Genomic DNA, 22,877 nt, shown 5'->3' with positions numbered 1-22,877 from the left:
TTCAGGACGCTGAACAGCACCCTCCTCTTGTAATATGGTGTTTTCTCTTGATGGACCTGCAACTGGCTCAGTGGATGCCGGATTACTTTGATCTCTTTCTATTATTTCCCTTTCTTCTTCGTCTGGATCTGTAACGGGTTCAAGTTCTAACCCGTAACCGTCTATTTCTGGGAGAACTTCTCCTTGATTTAGTTCTCCTGCTGCCTCTACTGAGATAGGCACACTGTCACCTCTCTCGAACTCATTCACTGTTTGAGGGACTAGGCTGTTCTCAGTGGGCTCTCCTGCAGTCTCAGTTCCTTCGTGGCTGTTTTCTAGCCCTGAGACTTCTCTCTCTGGAACTGTTGTGCCGGAAACTTCAAGTTCCTTATCAGTTGGACACGTTACCTTCCTTGTGTGACTGGCATGTATCCAATTTGGGACGCCTGCACATTTCGCAGCAGTGGTTGTTGTCAAAATTACTTGATATGACCCCTTCCAGCGCGGATCTAAACACGACTTTCTCACGTGCTTCTTGACGACCACCCAGTCACCAGCTTGTAGGGTGTGACCTGGATCACCGATCGGTGGCAATGTGTTAGCTTCTACCTTGTGAGAGAAAGAGCGAATCACATCACCCAAGCCTTTGCAATAGTCCAACACCATATCATCCGTGATATTCACTAGAGCATTTGCAGGTACTGCGGGTAACCTCATAGATCTGCCCATGAGGATCTAATGGGGTGATAGTCCTGTCTTCTTATCAGGGGTGTTCCTCATTGACATCAGCACTAAGGGTAATGCATCTGGCCATTTCATATTGGTAGCTGCACACATTTTTGCCATTCTTGATTTCAAGGTACCATTCATTTGCTCTACTAATCCTGATGCTTCAGGGCAGTAGATACAGTGCAACTTCTGTTCAATGTCTAATGCGGCACACAAGAGTTTAATCACCTCAATGTCAAAATGTCTGCCCCTATCTGATTCTATAGAGACCGGAAACCCGAACCTGGGTATTAGTTCCCTAAGCAGCAGCTTTGCAACTGTGAGACTGTCATTTCTACGTGTGGGGTAAGCTTCAATCCAGTGACTGAAAACACACACAATCACCAACACGTATTTCAAACCTCCGCAAACAGGCATTTCAATGAAATCCATTTGCAGCTTGCTAAATGGACCACCAGCTCTCCCTATGTGGCTCAAAGTTACCACAGTCCCTTTTCCGGCATTCATCTGTTGACAGATGATGCACCTGTGACAAGTAACCTCTGCGGCATGTCTGAACTTTGGATTGAACCAGATCATTGCATCTCTCCCGAGGTGTGCCTGTCCGTGGTAGAGCCTAGCGAATTGTGACAGAAGACTGTTTGGCAAAACCAATTTCCCCTCCTCTGAGACCCACAAGTCGTCAGCCCTCTGTACACATTGCATTCTTTGCCAGGAGCGTTTTTCCTCTTTGCTAGCACGACCCTGCAGTGTCTTTAATTCATCTAGGGTATCAACCACCCTTAATGCAAGGTTTAAGCATGTGTCATTTTCAGTTTGTGGCATCAATACCCACTGATCCTTAAACGATATACAGTTCAATGCGCAAAACCTTGCGACTTGATCTGCATAGCTGTTTCCCATGGACACAAAATCTTGAGACTTAACGTGAGCATTGCATTTCACAACGGCAATTTCAAGAGGTAACTGAATCGCATGTAACAAATCCTTAATTTGTTCACCGTTTTTCACAGGAGAACCAGAAGAGGTCATGAAACCTCTCTGTGACCACAATTGGCCAAAATCATGTACAATTCCAAATCCGTATCTACTGTCAGTATAGATAGTGACTCTCAGATTTTCAGCTGCGTGGCATGCCTTAGTAAGGGCAATTAGCTCTGCCACTTGTGCTGAATACACTTTCTCGAGCCAGGAAGCTTCAATGATACCAGCTATGGTACATACAGCGTAACCGGCTCTCAGCATTCCGACTGAGTCTCTCAAACAGGATCCATCAACAAACATAATGCAGTCATTTTCTTTTAACTGGGTATCTTGAATATCAGGTCGTGGCTTGGTACATAGTTCTGTTACCTCAAGACAATCATGCTCGACTTCCTCTTCATTATTAACTTCAGTACTCTCAGCAGGAAGTAGAGTTGCCGGGTTCAACACAGTACATCGTTTCAGTGAAACATTAGGTGACCCCAGTATAATTGTCTCATATTTGGTAAGACGAGCATTTGTCATGTGCTGAGTTTTGGTTTGAGTCAACAAAATTTCAACTGAATGCGGAACCATTACTGTTAGGGGATATCCCATTACTATGCCTTCACACTGCGTGAGGCTGTGACCAACTGCTGCAACTGCGCGCAAACATCCCGGTAAGGCTGCTGCGACGGGGTCCAAGGTAGCTGAAAAATATGCTACAGGGCGGTTTGCACCTCCATGGACCTGTGTCAAGACAGACAAAGAACAAGCATCACTTTCATGACAAAACAGTAGAAAAGGCTTCGTGTAATCAGGCATACCCAAAGCTGGTGCCCTGCACATGCACTCTCTCAATTCCATGAATGACTCAAAGCTCTTCCTTGGATAAAGCTATGGTATACGGCTCATCCTTGATCTCATTGACTGTCAGCTTTATCAATGGTTTTGAAATAATGGAGAAGTTGGATATCCACTGGCGACAGTAGCCCACCATTCCCAAAAACATCCTGACATCTCTCTTCGTTGTTGGGGGTTTCATTTGCAAAATGGCTGTTATCCGTTCCTTCGATATTCTCCTGGACCCTCTTTCAATGAAGTGTCCTAAATACTTCACTTCTTTCTGGCAGTACTGCAGCTTCTTGGGTGACACTTTATGTCCATTCTTTCCCAAATGATTCAGTAAGGCAATTCTGTCATACATACAGTCATCCCTTGTCTTGGATGCGATCAGCAAGTCATCAATGTAATGCACTAGAGTCGAATTAAAAGGCAGTACTAAGGATTCAAAGTCCTTTTTCAGTATCTGATTAAAAATGGACGGTGACTCAGAAAACCCTTGAGGAATTCTGCACCAACTGTACACCTTATCCAGGAATTTGAAACTGAATAAAAACTGGCTGTCCTCATGAAGAGGTATTAAAAAGAAGGCTTGTGACAGGTCTACAACTGTGAACCACTCAGCATCACATGGAACCTGAAACATGATCACTGCTGGATTGGGCACTATGGGGCAACACTTTACCACAATCTCATTTATCTTCCTCAAATCCTGCACAATTCGGACTTTCCCACAAGGCTTTTTCAGACCCATTATCGGTGAATTAAATGGGCTGCTCAACACTTCCTTCAGGACTCCCTGTTTCAAAAAATCTGCAATTATTTGCGACACTTGAATAAGAACATCCTGTGCCATGTGATATTGTGGCACCTGGGGAAACATTGCATTTGGCTTCACTTGTACTTTAACTGGTTCTACTCCTTTTATCAGTCCCACTTCTTTTCCTGTCAAATCCCACACTTTCTCTGTCACTGTTCCCTGTAATTCGGCAATTAGATCAATCACTGTAAGCATCGGGAACAATGTAATCAAAGGGTAATCCTCATTTGCAGCTCCTGTCTCTAACTCTAAGAACTGACCATCATCCCCTTTTTCATCACTGTTTGTCTGTACTTCAATTCCATCAGTGGACCAGGTAATCAAACATTTTGTCTTGCACAGTAAGGCCCTCATTCTTACCTTGGCGGGCGGCGGAGGCCGCCCGCCAAAGTCCCGCCGTCAGCTTACCGTTCCGCGCTCGAAAGACCGCGGCGGTAATTCTGACTTTCCCGCTGGGCTGGCGGGCGGTCGCCTTCAGGCCGCCCGCCAGCCCAGCGGGAAAGAGGCTTCCACGATGAAGCCGGCTCGGAATCGAGCCGGCGGAGTGGAAGCTGTGCGACGGGTGCAGTGGCACCCGTCGCGTATTTCACTGTCTGCGCAGCAGACAGTGAAATACATTTAGGGGCCCTCTTACGGGGGCCCCTGCAATGCCCATGCCAGTGGCATGGGCACTGCAGGGGCCCCCAGGGGCCCCGCGACCCCCCCCTACCGCCATCCGGATCCCGGCGGTTGGACCGCCGGGATCTGGATGGCGGTAGGGGGGGTCGGAATCCCCTCGGCGGCGCAGCAAGCTGCGCCGCCGTGGAGGATTCAATGGGGCGGCGATACACTGGCGGGAGCCCGCCAGTGGTGCCGGTCCGACCGCGGCTTTACCGCCGCGGTCGGAATCCCCATTGGAGCACCGCCGGCCTGTCGGCGGTGCTCCCGCGGTCCTCCGCCCTGGCGGTCTTTGACCGCCAGGGTCAGAATGAGGGCCTAAGTCTCTTCCCAGTAGGGATACCGGACTTGAATCGCAGACTACAAACTTATGCAGTCCTTGGAAATTGACGATCTCAACCTGCACTGGATCTGTAATCGGATTTGTCAGGTCCTGGTTTGCTACTCCGACCACCCTTATGGTACGCCCCGAAAGTGGTAATTTCGGAACCTCTGCACTTCTGACTGTAGAGCGTTTAGCTCCGGTATCAACCAAGAATGAAACCTTGTAACCCATTACCTTTCCCTCTACATAGGGTCCCCTCTGATCTACCTCTAGGGACGCTGCAAGCCTGCATTCTTCGCTATCTGAGCTGTCATCCGACCATTCCTCATTCATTCCATCTTCACCACGCAATGGGAATTGCTGTACTGTATTATTTTGACTCATCACCTGACCCGTGACCTGCTGAGGAAGCATCACCTGTTGCTGTCCCATCGGAGCCATTGGTAATTGCATTTGCTGTCTAGGTACCATGGGAACCTGCTGTTCTACTTGCTGCATTTGCGCTGGTTGAACGTGCGGCATTTGCTGCATGGGCTGTAACCCTTGCATCTGAATCATGTTATTTTGGAAGTTTGAATTTTGATTTCTCAACTTTGGACCTCTCACATTTTGCAATGTACTGACATTAGTGATTTGTTGAACGACACCATCCTGCACCACGTTTGGGCATTCCCGCTTCCAATGCCCCACGCCCCCGCACGCGTGACATGGTGACATCCTTTTCATCCCTTGTGCATCATTTTGAACCACAACATTATTCAAGTCTGGACCGCGATTCACAAAACCTCGACCTCTCGGTTGTGCCTGAAACACTGCATTCACCTGCAGTTGCTGTTGTATCATCTGTTGAACTCCATTTCCCTGTATTCCTGCCTGTGCAGCCCTTATCTGCATCACTATCACTTTCTCCTTTAACTTTTTCTGCTTCAGCTCAATTTCATCACTACAGTATTTCGCATACTGCAACACCTCATCAATCTCGGCTTCGCTTGCCAACAAATCAAATGATTCTTAATCATCTGGCTAACCTCTGGTCTCAGCCCTTCAACAAATCTGAACACGAGATGGTTCATGTCTTTCGGCTCAATGGTCTCAGTACCACTATAATGTTTGAATGCCTTCAACAACCTCTCATAATAAGCATGAATTGATTCCTTAACCTCCTGTGAGGTCCGGTCGATTTTCTGCCAATCAGTCACCTTCGGCGACACTTTCTGCTTCAAAAACTCAATCACCTTATGATAGTACTCCATCACCTCCTCAGAGGGAGCTCCGGTCACCTTATCCCTTGCCGGCTCCTTCGTTGGCCAATCTACCCCTCTCTTGCACTCGAGCCACAAATCTGGCGGAACAATGATCTCAAACAGAGTATTCAAGTCTTCCCAGAGACACTTTGCAAGCTTCACAAACCTATCCGTTTGTTGATACCACTCGATCGGTTTCTCCCTCAACCTGGGATAATCATTTGTAAAAGATAGGATGTCTCCTCTGGACCACGGCACATTAATTAAAACTCCACCAGCTGTTTTTCTCATGGGTAGTATTTTTACCGATTCTGTATTGGTTGAAGCTTTAGCTTGACCCGACCCCGGACTGTCACCTTTCTCCTTATCTCTTTTCTTTGCCCATCTGCCTTCCCACTTTTCTAACGCTCCCCAGATCTGCGCACTCTGCAGTATTTCTTTTAAATGCACTTTCATTCCGGCAGATCTCATATGCTCAAAGTCTTTTGAATCAAAGTCTAACCTGTAACTTCTTTTCAAATGTTTAGTGTTCTCAATATCAATGTTGTACTTGTCTGCCAGGTTCGCTAATCTCGGATGTACCTTGCCTACCTCTTTAGTAATCTTAGGACACACATACCTCAATTCTGCTTCTGTGTATGACTCTAATCTGTTTACTCCCATTGTTCCGTCCACTAGTTCAGCAGCTTTCATTCCCAGTCTCACAAAATTCAGGTACTCATCTCTCCCTATCCTCTCCGGTTCTATTGCAGTCACTGTAGTCTTCTGCGAAGCATAGGTCTTCTCTAACCATTCATTCAACTGTTGTACTGTAAAACCTTGCAGTGAAATGTTCCCTGCATGCATCATTGGCGATTGTGTAGCGTTCGTACTTATTGTCTGTGGGGTTAACACCCCTAGCCCTGCCTGTCTCATTGCCTCCAATGGCGCTTCAACTGGGCTAAGGTCTATCAAAGACTGTGGGTTTTCAACCGCTTGTACTCCTGAGGCCATTAACTGAGGGGTTCCTATGGACCCTCCTCTTAGCACATCTTGGGCCATTACTCCCTGATCACATACACCAGGCTTACCTTGTGCATATAATGGTACCGGTGGACCAACGGTAATTGGCAATGATATTGCGGCAGGTGTCTGTCCTGGTCCCAAACTTCGTGGAGCAGCGACTCCAAAGGTCTGATCTAGCGAAGCCGGGGCAGGTATTAATGGAGGACCTGCTACTGGGTTATATCCTGGTATCAGTTGTGGCTGTGGTTGGGGCAGCAATTGCAGAGTTGACTCAATCTGCACTAACCGCGATTTTGTATATATCGGGTCTGGCGGCACTATCACATTTGTAGTAGTCTCTAGTACTGGGACGTCTGGATAGATTCTCTGTATCTGCGGTGGAGGTTGCAACTGTGTCTGTATGTCTGGCGCAGTGGGTACACTGACACCATTCTGTATCAAACCCGTATCACTAGTCTGTGCTGTATCAGTAACTCCCTTCTCCTGCGTCTGGTTCCCAGGATCCGTACTAGTGCTCGGGACATTGTCGCTTGCCGCATAAGGTGGTGGGCGATCATGTAATATACGATCGGCTTACTAGAGTCTTTGTCTGTTTTACAGGTGGCTTTCTTTCCCTGCATCTCTTCTCCGTGTGTTATTGCTGGGAACAATTTCAATCTATCAACTATTCCCCGTCTCCACATTTTGTTCTCATTATCCCACCTTGCTTCTGCATAAGACTTTTCTGCCCTGTTTAGTCTTCTTTGGAATCTTTCTTTAAGAGCCATTAAATCCCAAATCGCTAAAGCCTCATACTGAGCTGGTCTCGGGGGTGGGTTTTGTGTACTTAACATCCACCTTAGATTCTCTAGCACCTTCATATCAAACGTCCCATGTTCTGGGAACGCTAAACATCCCTCTTTCTCTGTTAATTTGCGCCACTGTTTCATCCATAAACAAGGCGCGACACCTTTTTTCTTCCATAACTATGTAAGCTGGAGTACCCTCAGGCGGTGTAGGCTCCCCTTCACTCGCCATAATGTATGTGTCTCCTTTCAGAGCACTCTTGAAAGCCTTAACAAAATTCATTTTTGCGTTTTCTCTTATTTGTATTTAACCAGAAAGTGACTTAGGGCCAGATGTAGCAAGCAGTTTTGCCCATTCTGTGTCTATGGGAAAATGTGTTCGTAAATATGGCCCTTAGTTCCCAGGACACTCTTCACCCACCTTTCTCAACCTATTGCCTTTCACGGACGGCAGCCAATCCGTGCGCGACCCCCCTCGACAACTGACCTATCTCAGCGCGGCACCACTGACGTCACACTCATACACTGCAGCTGACAAAGTGTTGCGGCTCGTCCGCCCCTCACTGGATTCACACAAACTAATGCAAAATCTTACTACTAGCACTTTAACAACAACACAAATCTGCCGGTTTACTACAGGAAGGGTAACACATTCTCTTCAGAATTTTACAGAGATTTCACTTGAAGCCTCGGCCGCTACTCTCTCCTTCTTCTCAATTCCCACATACGCAAGCAGAATTCGACCCGCAAATTCTACTCTCGACTTGTCAATGGCTCGTACTAGTGCACTTTAGAACTTGCCAAATCTCCATCGAAGATTTCACACATACATTTTGACTCAAACTCGACTTGTCAACCACTCCCGATTGACCTATTAAACCGCACAGATTACAACATAAACCCAAGTGTCTCCTACGCTTGTCAATGTACTCCGGAGTCTTAGACCACGACGGGTCCGTACAAAACAACGAACCACGTGGATAATTTTTTAGCACAAAGGGCTACACTCGTATGAAGTACGCCGACTTCCCTACTCTCATACTGCGGAGTACGCCCACTCCTACTAAAACAACATTACCTGGCCTAAATACACACAAATTTCGCAATCACCTGCAAAAATGCATAAGCTGAGCAAGCACAAAACCCTATACCACACATACTATGACGCTGAGAACATTCCCAACTCACTTAGGCAGGCTCCGATATCCCGGGAAAGTCATGGTGAATTTAGAAACACATCATACCTCCAATTTGCATTATCACACAAAAACAATTTAAACAATGATTCTCCGTCCTAGGGCCCCAAAGTGCCAAACCGTCGCTCTGCTACCAGAACTTTTAACGAGTCCTTTTATGATATTTTATTACACATCAGGACTTGTTTTCGGCCAATGAATCTTTTGACCCAGTTGAGAGACACCCTAGGACGAGATAGCTAATCAATATATCAATCAATACATCAATAATGTCATCAATATTTATCACGACAATGCATTTCACTTTAGTCAGTCATTAATCAATTCAAAACACTACCATGACCTTTCAGCCATGAATAACCACACCAGTTTAGTAGAATTTTATGAATTTTATTCCCTATTAATAACAATCTAGAAGCATATGCGTTAATCTCAACACCAAGAAACATAATAGCATAGTCACGATATTGCAACTTTGATAAGATTTCATAAACGCGAGAAACACAAACATCAGAACATAACACGGCGTGAACATAGATCAAGATTGGCAGAGTGTCAATATTGCGTCAATTCAGCAAAGCATAGTCTCAGTCGTTTGTCTATTTGCGTCAGTTTAGGTGAACACCTGTCCTAACCACTGATTAGCATTAGCATGTTGGGCTTCATGCAAAACAATTTAGAACACCAATTTGGAAAACATTTAGCTATGGTCTCTGTCAAAAGTAAGCAGTTGGTACCTAGAAAGGAAAAGCAAACAGACAAATCACAAATGCATTGTCATAATTACCCTCCAAGGATTGGGTCAGCGCACAGGTTTAGTCTTCGTCTTCAGGACATCAGTCAGAACTCAGCTAAGGGGCAAAAATGGGCACTTCCCTCATAAGGAGGAAAAGTGTAAATGGGCAGTCTAAGGGCGAGGATGGTTTTAATATAATCTCAAATCACCAAACAGAGTGACAGAGTTTCTGGATAAAATCAATAGCATTCCCTAACGACCTCTCTGTGACATGGGTTTTTATCCCTTTTTCGTAGTACATTCCCCCAAAATTCTATTGGACATTTACTATACCCTACTATCTTTAACCTATCAGAAAGTACATTAAGTAATCCTAATCTTCACCCCATATTGATTTACAAGTTTTTGATTGGTCTTCATAATCGACGTCTTCAGGGGTGGCACATCCGGTGACTTCATCCCCTTGTAATTCTTTGTATATCTTTTTTGGTCAGCGATTCCACTGTCTTTCTCGGTTTGAATGACCTTGTACATTACATTAATCTACACTGTTTCAGTTCATTTATAACATTCTAGTTTTAAAACGATGGTAGCGGGTGAGAAACAGATCTACATGGTTACATTCATCGTCCAAGTTTGAAGGAAAAGAACGGCCCCCAGTGAGTCCGCACACTGAAAAATAGGAAAATGCATTTAATATGAAAGTCAGGCAGCTAAACTCCGGCTCATGCTAACTTAAGGCCTATGAGGTTTTCAATACAGATTTAATAACGCAAATGTTAATATAAGCTCATTTAAACGTAACATAAACATTTTGGTCATCATTATTAGTTTGCGTATACATTGGTGGCCAATCATCGTGGTCACAATTCAAGTGCACGTTTAAGCAAAATTGCTATTACTACAGTTTTCTATGCAGCATCATCACACATTAATTCATAAGCATTTCATGTTAATATAGATTATATAAGCTACACTCTCTCAGTATCACAGCCCATAGAGGTGTAAACTTAAATTATTCTCTGTAATTCCTGTTCATGATCTTGAACTGGAACTGCTGCAAGTCTCTGGTGTGTGGCCAGATCCGATTCTTCTCCCTTTGTGTTGCATAGCATGATTGAGGAAAATGTAGATGAGCTTCCCATTAACTTCATATGTAGGTCCATAGCTGGGGCAGCCCGGTGCCCATTCTGTACTTTTTTTAATACCTTAGGTAGAACTGCTAGCGAAGGTGTGCCATGCATGTTAGTGTAAACACATGCAAATATACTTCCCCAGGTGTTGCACTCCTCTTTGGGTGGCACCATTCCATTCTGCAGTTATTTTTGTTTGTTTGTCCTGGAGTGTTGTGTGAGGATAAAAGGCTTCTAACTAGTTGGTGTTTAGAATTCAATTTCACCAGGTTTCTTGGTCATCTTTCCCATGATCACATTTATTGTTATTGTCTGATATAGCTGGTCTAGTGTTCACTGTTCATAGCGCATATTGAATCAGTTTCATGTATAAGGAGACTGTATAGTTGATGATCCCTACAACGTCAGCTAGTGGTAGGGTCTTAGGACGTGGAAAGATTGGATACCCAGCTAGTACTGGCCATGTAGCTGCTTCATCAATTAAGGCACCCAATCTAACATACAGAGAGAGAGAGTGAGAGAGAAAGGAAAAAAACTATTTTGGTGCTCTTGGTAAGTTAAAGAGATTTCCAGATACTGGTATGCCCTATAGTGTGCAGGCAGTGCTGCTGTTTGCAAACCTGAAACTGCCTGTAGGCACCATCTATAGCCTCGTACTCTGCCCATGAGTAAAGTGTATCAAAAGGCTTGCACTACATGTGCAGCTATTACAAATGTAACTGCCGGCGACACCTCTATTTTTGAGCTGATGTGTAACTGCCTCTCATTAATTTACCAATTTTGCAACTGGAGCCGTCATTTGAATTGAATCGATTGAATAAACATGAGATTTAAAAAAACACGGAAAACAACACATGGCAAATAACCTTTTAAGAGTGGAGTTTGACATACCTATACTAATCGTTGCTTCCTTATTCCATGTAAGAGGAAAGCATGATTACAACAGATGTTGCTATGTTCTTGTAATGATACTTCTTTTGTGTGTGTGTGTATTCAAAGACTTCTCAAATGTCCAAAAAATGCGAATGCAGACTTTGGGCATAATGGTGTGTAAACAAGGCTCTGGCCTAGTTATACAGGGTTTGGCTTTCCCACCAACAGGTGCATAAACTTAGATCGGCACACCAGTGGTTAATCGTGAATCCCAGGTTGTTGTAGCTGCATACAACCCCCACTTGACATACTTGTGGGTGTAGTGTCCATGCTTTCTGGGTTACTAATATTTCCTTAACCTGTTCTGTTGAGGTAGAGGCCAAAATCCACAGGTAGGCACTTTGCAAAAAACACCTCTGTTTTCTGTGAAAAGATATGTTGTGTCCACGTTGTGTTTTGGGCCATTTCCTTTCGTAGGCACTAGGCCTACCCACAGAAGTGAGGTACCATTTTTATCGAGAGACTTAGGGGAACGCTGGGAGGAAGGAAATTGGTGGCTCCTCTCAGATTCCAGAACTTTCTGTCACCGAAATGAGAGGAAAAAGGTTTTTTTTGGCCAAATTTTGATGTTTGCAAAGGATTCTGGGTAACATAACTTGGTCAGAGCCCCGCAAGTCACCCCATCTTGGATTCCCCTGGGTTTCTAGTTTTCAAAAATGCGCTGGTTTGCTAGGTTTCCCCAGGTGCCGGCTGAGCTACAGGCCAAAATCCACAGGTAGGCACTGTTTTCTATGAAAAAATGTGATGTGTCCACGTTGTGTTTTGGGCCATTTCCTTTCGTGGGCGCTTAGTCCTACCCACACAAGTGAGTTATAATTTTTATCGGGAGACTTGGGGGAACGCTGGGTGGAAGAAAATTTGTGGCTCCTCTCACATTCCAGAACTTTCTGCCACAGAAATGTGAGGAACATGTGTTTTTTTAGCCAAAATTTGAGGGTTGCAAAGGATTTTGGGTAACAGAACCTGGTGAGAGCCCCACAAGTCACCCCATCTTGGATTCCCCTAGGTCTCTAGTTTTCAGAAATGCACAGGTTTGGTAGGTTTCCCTAGGTGCCGGCTGAGCTAGAGGCCAAAATCTACAGGTAGGCACTTTGCAAAAAACACCTCTGTTTTCTTTCAAAAAATTGGTTGTGTCCACGTTGCGCTTTGGGGCATTTCCTGTCACGGGCGCTAGGCCTACCCACACAAGTGAGGTATCATTTTTATCGGGAGACTTGGGGGGAACGCTGGGTGGAAGTAAATTTGTGGCTCCTCTCAGATTCCAGAACTTTCTGCCACAGAAATGTGAGGAACATGTGTTTTTTTTAGCCAAATTGTGAGGTTTGCAAAGGATTCTGGGTAACAGAACCTTCTCCGAGCCCCACAAGTCACCCCATCTTGGATTCCCCTAGGTCTCTAGTATTCAGAAATGCACAGGTTTGGTAGGTTTCCCTAGATGCCGGCTGTGCTAGAGGCCAAAATCTACAGATAGGCACTTTGCAAAAAACACCTCTGTTTTCTTTCAAAAAATTGGATGTGTCCACGTTGCGCTTTGGGGCGTTTCCTGTCGCGGGTGCTAGGCCTACCCAAACAAGTGAGGTATCATTTTTATCGGGAGACTTGGGGGAACGCTGGGTGGAAGAAAATTTGTGGCTCCTCTCACATTCCAGAACTTTCTGCCACAGAAATGTGAGGAACATGTGTTTTTTTAGCCAAAATTTGAGGTTTGCAAAGGATTCTGGGTAACAGAACCTGGTCAGGGCCCCACAAGTCACCCCATCTTGGATTCCCCTAGGTCTCTAGTTTTCAGAAATGCACAGGTTTGGTAGGTTTCCCTAGGTGCCGGCTGAGCTAGAGGCCAAAATCTACAGGTAGGCACTTTGCAAAAAACACCTCTATTTTCTTTCAAAAAATTGGTTGTGTCCACGTTGCGCTTTGGGGCATTTCCTGTCGCAGGAGCTAGGCCTACCCACCCAAGTGAGGTATCATTTTTATCGGGAGACTTGGGGGGAACGCTGGGTGGAAGTAAATTTGTGGCTCCTCTCAGATTCCAGAACTTTCTGCCACAGAAATGTGAGGAACATGTGTTTTTTTTTAGCCAAATTTTGAGGTTTGCAAAGGATTCTGGGTAACAGAACCTGGTCCGAGCCCCACAAGTCACCCCATCTTGGATTCCCCTAGGTCTCTAGTTTTCAGAAATGCACAGGTTTGGTAGGTTTCCCTAGGTGCCGGCTGTGCTAGAGGCCAAAATCTACAGATAGGCACTTTGCAAAAAACACCTCTGTTTTCTTTCAAAAAATTGGATGTGTCCACGTTGCGCTTTGGGGCGTTTCCTGTCGCGGGCGCTAGGCCTACCCAAACAAGTGAGGTATCATTTTTATCGGGAGACTTGGGGGAACGCTGGGTGGAAGGAAATTTGTGGCTCCTCTCAGATTCCAAAACTTTCTGCCACAGAAATGTGAGGGACATGTGGTTTTATAGCCAGATTTTGAGGTTTGCAAAGGATTCTGGGTAACAGAACCTGGTCAGAGCCCCACAAGTCTCCCCATCTTGGATTCCCCTAGGTCTCTAGTTTTCAGAAATGCACAGGTTTGGTAGGTTTCTCTAGGTGCCGGCTGAGCTAGAGGCCAAAATCTACAGGTAGGCACTTTGCAAAAAACACCTCTGTTTTCTTTCAAAAAATTGGATGTGTCCACGTTGCGCTTTGGGGTGTTTCCTGTCGCGGGCGCTAGGCCTACCCACCCAAGTGAGGTATCATTTTTATCGGGAGACTTGGGGGAACATAGATTAGCAAAACAAGTGTTATTGCCCCTTGTCTTTCTCTACATTGTTTCCTTCCAAATATAGGAGAGTGTGTAAAAAAGACATCTATTTGAGAAATGCCCTGTAATTCACATGCTAGTATGGTCACCCCGGAATTCAGAGATGTGCAAATAACCACTGCTCCTCAACACCTTATCTTGTGCCCTTTTTGGAAATACAAAGGTTTTCTTGATAGCTATTTTTTACTCTTTATATTTCAGCAAGTAAATTGCTGTATACCCGGTATAGAATGAAAACGCACTGCAGGGTGCAGCTCATTTATTGGCTCTGGATACCTAGGGTTCTTGATGAACCTACAAGCCCTATATATCCCCGCAACCAGAGGAGTCCAGCAGACGTAACGGTATATTGCTTTCGATAATCTGACATTGCAGGGAAAAGTTACAGAGTAAAACGTAGAGAAAATGTGATGTTTTTTTCACCTCAATTTCAATATTTTTCTTTTTCAGTTGTTATTTTCTGTAGGAAACCCTTGTAGGATCTACACAAATGACCCCTTGCTGAATTCAGAATTCTGCCTACTTTTCAGAAATGTTTAGGTTTCTGGGATCCAGCATTGGTTTCATGCCCATTTCTGTCACTGACTGGAAGGAGGCTGAAAGCACAAAAAATTGCAAAAATGGGGTATGTCCCAGTAAAATGCCAAAATTGTGTTGAAAAATTGGGTTTTCTGATTCAAGTCTGCTGTTCCTGAAAGCTTGGAAGCTGCTGAGTTTAGCACCACAAACACTTTCTTGATGCCATTTTCAGGGGGAAAACCACAAGCCTTCTTCTACATCCGCTTTTTCCCATTTTTTTGCAAAAAAACTAACTTTTCACTTTATTTAGGCTAATTTCTTGGCCTCCTTCAGGGGAGCCCACAAAGTCTGGGTACCTCTAGAATCCCTAGGATGTTGGAAAAAAAGGACGCAAATTTGGCTTGGCTAGCGTATGTGGACAAAAAGTTATGAGGGCCTAAGCGCGAACTGCCCCAAATAGCCAAAAAAAGGCTCGGCACAGGAGGGGGAAAAGGCCTGGCAGCAAAGGGGTTAATGTGTCAGGGCGAGCTTTTTTCTCTAGAATATCAAATATACGTACTATGTTAAAAAAGACACAGAAGTTTTTATTTCAACAGCCTCATGCTATTACTTATTATATGAGTAATAACAACAGAATATAATTAAAACAGCACGAATGCATGTCGCTAGCAGCAAGAATAATTTGAGCATTTTGAACATGGTTGGAATGTCATTAGCAACCAAATACCCTAAAGACTACTTCTGTGTGCTCCACTATGAGATCTTGGACAGGGTAACTTGCCTCTAGAGTTTCTTGGGATTCAGCGCACTGCATACCTGTTCATTACAGAGAAGCTGCGGTTATCCGCTTCAGCTGGGAAAGACTGTTCTCTTGGAAGGAAAACACAGCTGGGCTCAGCTCTTCTTTCCGTTCTGGATTTCAGCACAGGGCTTTAGGCTGCGACAGACTGGCAGAACCTCTTGCGATAACCCCTGAAGCAAATAACTCTCCGAATAATTTTCTTCATGGGGTTTCTGTAGGGTTGACCACTGCCCTTTACTGTACATTAGGGGAGTTTCCACCTAGTCAAAGACGTAGTCGGTATGAACCTGTATGACAAAAGTACGTAAATTCAGACTACATATTTATGGTGTACATTTACTGTCCGACCCTGAGATGTAAATATCAGGGAACTTGTAGCTGACTTAGGTGTTTATCAGAGTCATTGTTTGGGTGATTTGGCACTTTTCACAAGTTCCTCTAAAGATAAGGATATGCGGTATATGGGCCAGGGGTAGACCTGCTACCTTAACAGGCACAAAAGGAAGTCTTTGGGGGTCTTTGCAACAACAGGCCTTCCACCATGTGCATTGCTGGAATGAAATTAAATCATGGTGGGAAAAGGGAATAGATAAGATAGGTGAATTATACAAGGTATACATTACTGGAGTTCAGGAAGTTGATCAACTTAGAACCGCCCTGGGGGGTATTCCATTTTACATCTATACTGAACCACACATGCAAGGCAGGGAATGGTGAGCCGCCCACACATCAGGACATGAAGTTGCAGTGGTAAATATAAAGCAATCACATTACTGTACCAGGTAAGGTTTAGTGAAAGTGGCTGGGAGAGAGATGGGCAGAGGACATGAAAAGGTAGATTAGTAAGGAGGAGTGGGATCGTATACTCAGTTATAACTCATTAATATTTCGGAATACCCTATTCAAACTGGTTTAGCACTACCACATAGACAGGGCATACATCCCTCCTACAAAACCAGTAATTCTTTCCCAGGGGCTCATTCTAAATGCCCAGAAATAGCAAGGAAGTAGCAGATCTCTATCATATGGTGTGATCTCTACAATCATAACCCACAGATAGCTTCCTGCAACACCTAAGACTTGTATTCTTAGAATGTACCAGCGACCTAGGAGGAAAAAGATGACGAGTAGATGCATAAATCTGCCATTGGTGTTTGCCAAAAGACGGGTAACTATGAGGTGAAAGGCAGCAGCAGGGCCGAGCATCAGTAGCTAGAGAAGGGAATTGCTGAGATAGACAGGATATGAGAATATGCCCCTTAGGGATGCGAAAAAGGGATAGGGATAAGATGGATATCGCCAGAGCTTGGGATGCAATTATGGTCTCAGTAAATGAGCCTAGTACGGGTTGAGATGCCCTGGCTTCGTCCCAGACACCTCCTCACAAACCCGCCCCCTCCACAATTTAGCAGTTTATTAAGGATAGCGTTACAGAGAGAGTGGAGGGGGAGTGCATGCAGACCTAATTCATTCCACTGTTTAAAGATCATTACTAGCTCCTCTATCTTATTTAAAAATATATATATAAGGCTTTCGTCATACTGCCAAGCCAAACGACATTCCTGGCAATACTTTCACGCAAGCAACTCTCAAAATGAGTTCTCCAAAGGAGCTATTAAGTTAATGATTAGACATTCTTAAGAGAGAAGCTAGTGGCAGACCTTGGCAAAGATGCAACAGTGTCTGAATCACAGGTGGCAATAGTACACTAAACTGGAGATGGAGTTTCTAGGAATGCTATGTTTAGAATATTCATATTTTAATTACTTACACCGGGTATGCCTGACGCTAACATGCCTGAGTACATCTTCCCAGGAGTCAGGGGTAAATTCCCTAGAAGCCGTCAGAAACAATCACTTCATTCACATGGTCTGTAATTGTAGTGCCCTGAATGTATACTGGAGGGATCTGACAGACCTGGAGTCCTCTATGACCGGTAAGGTGACCCTTCATAAAAGCTTCCTTTAGGATAACCCCAGCCACGCCCATTTAACTTCATTTGTCCTAAAGTGCCATTTGCCCTGTTTTCACACCCTCTTCGGAAGATGCCCATTATTGTTTTTGTCCATATTTACTTTTAAATTATTCTTTCGGCTGTAGATGGACGGTGCAGCAACGACCCTCTCAAGACCAGTTATAGTTTGATCCAGTGAAGCAGTTGTATTAGTTTGAATTTTCTATTCCATACTAACCTGCCACATCACTTCTTGAATTAAATTAGGCCTGTGACCTAGCTTTCTAAGTGGAGTTCCCTGTATAAATACAAATTGCGGTTGTTGTGTTGGCTGTTTACGTGCAGAGGCAGAATGAGAGCAGTTTTCAAAGTGTTCATGATTTGCATTGCTTAAACCTCTACTAGCTCTGACATCATATATGAAATATTTTGAATTCTTCCTGTAGGATGTTATGTCCCATGCCTAGTCTCCTGTGATACCCTGCAGGAAATGTGCAGGAAGGAAAAGTTCATGTGTCCATCACTTGGAATCAAGGCAAAAATTCAGAGCAGATACGAAGTGGAATATTTGTGTGACCAAATGATAGTAGAGGTAAGGTTAATGTCTAGTATCCCCTACCTCCATATTTGAGTATAAAAGAGTGAAAATGTTGTAATTTTGTGATAGATTGTCTAGTAATTTGCACTGTTATGTTAGTAGGTTTAGTGCATTTAAGTGCTTTGTTATATATGCACATTGTTGTATAGATATTAACCCACATAAATATTGCATTTCTGTGCTTGAAAACTTTGCTCATCTCTTTATGGTCAGACAACTTGATCATGATTGCTGTACTGTAGAATTGTCTTTCTCTTGTTCTTATCCACCAAGAACTTAAGAAGCTGCTTCAAAAGGTGTGAAGCTCAAAGCTAGGTATAGAACCAGTGCAGTGTTCTCTCATTTCTTCTGTACTGACATCATACCCCCTCCCGAACATCGCATGTCCGCAACATGGGCTTCTCAATCTCCACCTTTCTTTGACAGTATTTTGTATGCTACCACTAACTATACTGTGTCAGTAGCAGATGCAAACTCCTCCATTTTATATTATATTTGGGCTAAAAAGGAACTGGGGTCTCTCACTCTCAGCAATGGAATGGAGAGGGGCTAACTCAGCCTCAATTCTTTGGAAATCCCAATAGTGATAATCTGGTGTGTGAAAACACATACTAAATAAACAAAGATTAAAGTGATGTTATAGTTAATTGTGCAAATGAGACATGAACGTGTGTTCAAAAAACAAAAACTATTAAATATTAAGACCTTACGTTTCACATCACATATGTAAAATGACATAATTGATGGCCGTCCATGATACGTGTATTTACATTTGTCCATAATCCTTTCTATTTTTTTGAAGAAAGAAAATGGTTCCTAAAAAAGGTGTACAGGCATGAACGGGCTAAAATAACTGTGAATATATTTATTAATGCACATGAAAGACATAAAGTAAAAGATGTGACTGTTCATGGTAGAAGTCAAATGGTGTGTGGTTTACCTACCAGTAATGATTTGGGTGCAGGCAGTACTGCTTTTTAAACAAGTCTAAAGGCTGAACATAATATCTTAGAGTCTTCGTAGGTCTAATAGGCAACATATAATATAAAAGAAACACATAATGAGGCTTACTTGCCTGTTTGCGTGGTGGGCATATATTAATGCCTGTATTAGGAAAAACATTATAGAAGGTGATGAGTATTTTGTATGATTGCATCTAATGCAGTTATTCATAAAACATTATGAGATATATCATGCACACTACACACTTGCATGCAAACGATGCATGAGTGTGTTCCCAATCTTAGGGTCACTATGCATTCAGTATAATATATACATATACATTTAAAAATAGTCATGTGTGTGTATATTATGTTACACTGCAAGCTATTCTAAGCACTGCACAAGGTGAAAAGAGGCAGTACACACTGTACAATAAAGACTGACTTTTCCTTACCAGTACTGAATAATGCTCTTATAGGACAGGTGGGGTCATGCCAATATAGGTAAAATATCAGTATAGGAAAATTAAAGGGCACTTGCTCGTATTTTATGTCCCTAAACATTTTGCTGTTCAGTTGTGGGCAAAATAATTTGGACTCTCCACTCCAAGGGTACAGTGCTGCTGCTTTGTCCTCCTCGGTGTTGTCCACTCATTCATGTTGGTTTGTAAGTATTGGTGTGGGAAAAGACACATTTGAAAGTAGGTTCTGCCTTTTGACAAAGCTCATCACAAAAACCTGTGTGGAATGTCAAAGATTCTGTTAACAAAAGATTATACATCTCTGCACGTGTGGCAGTTACAGTTGTCTTAGATAGCTTTAGTCAAATTGCTTAAGAACTGAAGGTTTGCAATGTGTTCATTTTTAAATCCCAAGCGTCCTGAAGATTTTGAGTCATTGCACCTAATTAGGCTAACTAATAAGATCTTAACATATGTTGGGGGCTGAGCGATGAGCTCCAGGTTCATTGTTCAGTCCCACCCTCTTCAATGATCTGTCTAACCAAAGTCGTCCCTGCATACCACATCAACATCTTTTCCTACACAGACGAGACACAACTTATATACTCCCCCTAGAAAAAGACCCCTAACACAAGAAACAAACTTACTGTCTACATGATGTAAGTTGCTAACTAGATGAAAGCCAACTGTCTCAAGCTCAACACCGAGAAGTAATGCTCTTCGGCAAAGAACACCTCACCATGCAACTCCAGCTGATGGCTGGCCAAATGCAGACCCATACCCATAGGTAGATCCCACACCAAGACTCTCAGAATAATCATAGACAGCAAACTGGACATGAAGCTGTCACCCACACCCTGAACATACCTGGAAGATCTTCAGTTGGCTCTCAAGCTACACTAGAAAAACTGTCACCCACTCCTTAGTCATCAGCAGATTGGACTATAGGAACACCCTCTACGCCAAGATCACCCTGCAACTCACTAGAGGACTGCAAACCAGCTAGAATTTGGCAGCCAGGCTCATCCTCAACCTCCACACACAGAACTCACATCACACCACACCTCAGGGTACTACACTGGTTTCCAAAAGGCAAATGTGCTCAATTCAGACTCCTCACACACATTCAAGGCCCTACACAACTCAGGCCCCACCTACCTGAACAGTCACATTTTCTTCCATCAACCATCCAGACACCTGATCCACAGGACTTCTACTTGCACACATCGAATGCAAACACAGAACCAGATCAAGAGGACAAGTATTCCATTAACATCGCTCCTAAAGCATAGAACAACCTCCCCGTCTCTTATTGAATTCCGCGAGAAACTAAAACCTCAGCTTTTCAATTAACCAACCTCCCTAAGTTTTTGATATTTTGTTTGTTTAAGGTATACCTCATATTCACTTATTATTTGATTTAACGCCTCTCTGATATTTCCAGAGGTATCAATGACGGGCACCATAAATAATAGATATCATCTTATGACACCACATTAGTAAGGTGAATTGCACCATATCACAGAGCATGTATTATTTATGCTTTCATTAGAGGTAGTCAAACAAGGAGTGGCACCAGGGAGTCCACCTTGGTCCTGAAGAGGAGCCAAGGGGTAGGGCTCCGAAACATGTAGACTAGGAAGTCAGCTACATTGCATCCCCCACTTCCTCAGCCCATTTTTAATCATACCGCCTCCAAGAGATCCATTAAATCACTGGAATTACTAGGAGACAGGTATTTTTAACTCACCCAAGTCCCCGCCACTCCTATCCCTCCTGTGATTCACATTGACAAGACTACTTCAGTGCTCCCACGTATCCCGTAGGTCGTAGCACGCCCCTCTCCATAGCGGAACGGGAAGAAACCCAATGATGAAGCATGCCACCAAGGGCTAACCCTAGTGGGTGAGGGTTTTTCTAACAGGAAAATCCTTTTTCCTGTCTGTCCTGTGGTAGTTCTTTTAGCTGGGCCTCTTTTGTAATGCACTTTACAATTACACATAACATTGTTCAAGATTTACAATGCAGGGGTGACCACTTACACAAGTATTAACTTGTAGTGTTATTTTATGCATGTTTATAAAGTTGTGTGTCATTCTGCTCATCTTAGGAATGTGTGTAGTGTATTTTACAAAACAATAGAGGGTTGTCCATTGCACCTAGCTGAAGTTGGCTTATCTTTAACTAATGCATTCATGTCAGTCTTTTGATTGTAAATTGTGAGTCTTGTGAAATGTTTTGGTGGGTGATTCAATTTTAGTTGAATTAGTAACCAAACACTTTTTTTGAAGTAGGTCAAACTTTATAAAGTGTATGAACATTTTTAACTTTATAGAGACTTTTTGTATTTTTAGGCAACTGAATAGAAGTAAAAAGAGGGTGCCCTTCACTAATTATGGGTGAGTTGACATATACTTGATCTCTATTGAACATAAGCAGAAGTAATGCACATTCTCTGGTAATTATTTTTAAAGGATTGGTCTAATTTTTAATTAGGTGAATTGCTCCCTTCCCACAAAGCACTGACATCATTGGATAATGTAATTTGTGATGTCATCGGTCATGTCATTTAATAAGTCCTGAGTGATGTGATATATGCGATCACGGGCATTGCCTGATGGGGGCTCAATTTATAGTTAGTTCACTAAACTATAACTGGTGAATTTTTACTTGTCCTGGTTATCTGAAAACTCAATAACTAAAACAACTGGTGAATGTCAGTGTTTTAAAAAAAAAAAATTTAAATAATTGTCTCATTTCCACACCTAACTATAACATTACTTTAACCTTCGTTTTTTTCAGTGAGTGTTTTTTAAAATGCTAATGTGGTCCCATTTTTGAGAGGCTGGTGCCCGCAACTTGCAGATGGACCAATAGTCACGTGGGAATTACCAGATTTTTATCCTACGGTGTATCCCGAGGTGAAGGTGCCTTCCCAGATTAACAAAAATGTCGTTAACCCTCCCAGGGTTTGGTTCGCACCAGAAAGCATTGAACCCTTGATTACTGCCGGGAGATATGGGCCGTTATCCTGCCTTGATGAGAATGATTGACTCAATGGTAGAGAAGAAATAGTTAATTTAACTTTATTGAAATCCCCCCACATAGAAGATATAAGTTGGAAGGCTATTGCCACAGATCAAAGTAATAATCCTGACATTACCCCTGTTGGTACATTGTCTGCATTACCCAATTTTAGTACAGACTCACCCTCTGCTTTAGCGGAGCCTGTTGATATGTTATCAAGGTATATATCCTGGAATATAGCCGGTCTGGAGTCCAGCCAGTGTATTCCTGATTGGAGGGACTTCATAGATCAGGGCGATATAATTGCATTCCAGGAAACATGGGCTATCACACCGATATTTCGGGTGGGGTATCTGAACTTTAGCAAGCCAGCAACTAGAGGCCAGAAAGGGCGTCCTGTTGGAGGTCTTACAATTTGGGTCCGTC

General features: G+C 43.5%; 1 protein-coding gene across 2 annotated transcripts in view; it reads left to right on the top strand.

The window, feature by feature from the left end:
• SUV39H2 (SUV39H2 histone lysine methyltransferase) overlaps positions 1-22,877 on the top strand; it is a 343,208-nt gene that overhangs the window by 106,537 nt on the left and 213,794 nt on the right. For both annotated transcript variants that reach the window (XM_069228723.1, XM_069228722.1), the window contains exon 2: positions 17,871-18,016. In XM_069228723.1, coding sequence (XP_069084824.1) covers positions 17,871-18,016 — 146 coding nt within the window. The remainder of the gene's footprint in view (positions 1-17,870; positions 18,017-22,877) is intronic.

This window comes from Pleurodeles waltl, chromosome 4_1 (assembly GCF_031143425.1).
Source record: "Pleurodeles waltl isolate 20211129_DDA chromosome 4_1, aPleWal1.hap1.20221129, whole genome shotgun sequence".
NCBI classification, from domain to species: Eukaryota; Metazoa; Chordata; class Amphibia; order Caudata; family Salamandridae; genus Pleurodeles; species Pleurodeles waltl.
Note: the sequence above shows the minus strand (reverse complement) of the source record. Positions and strands in the feature narration are given on the sequence as shown.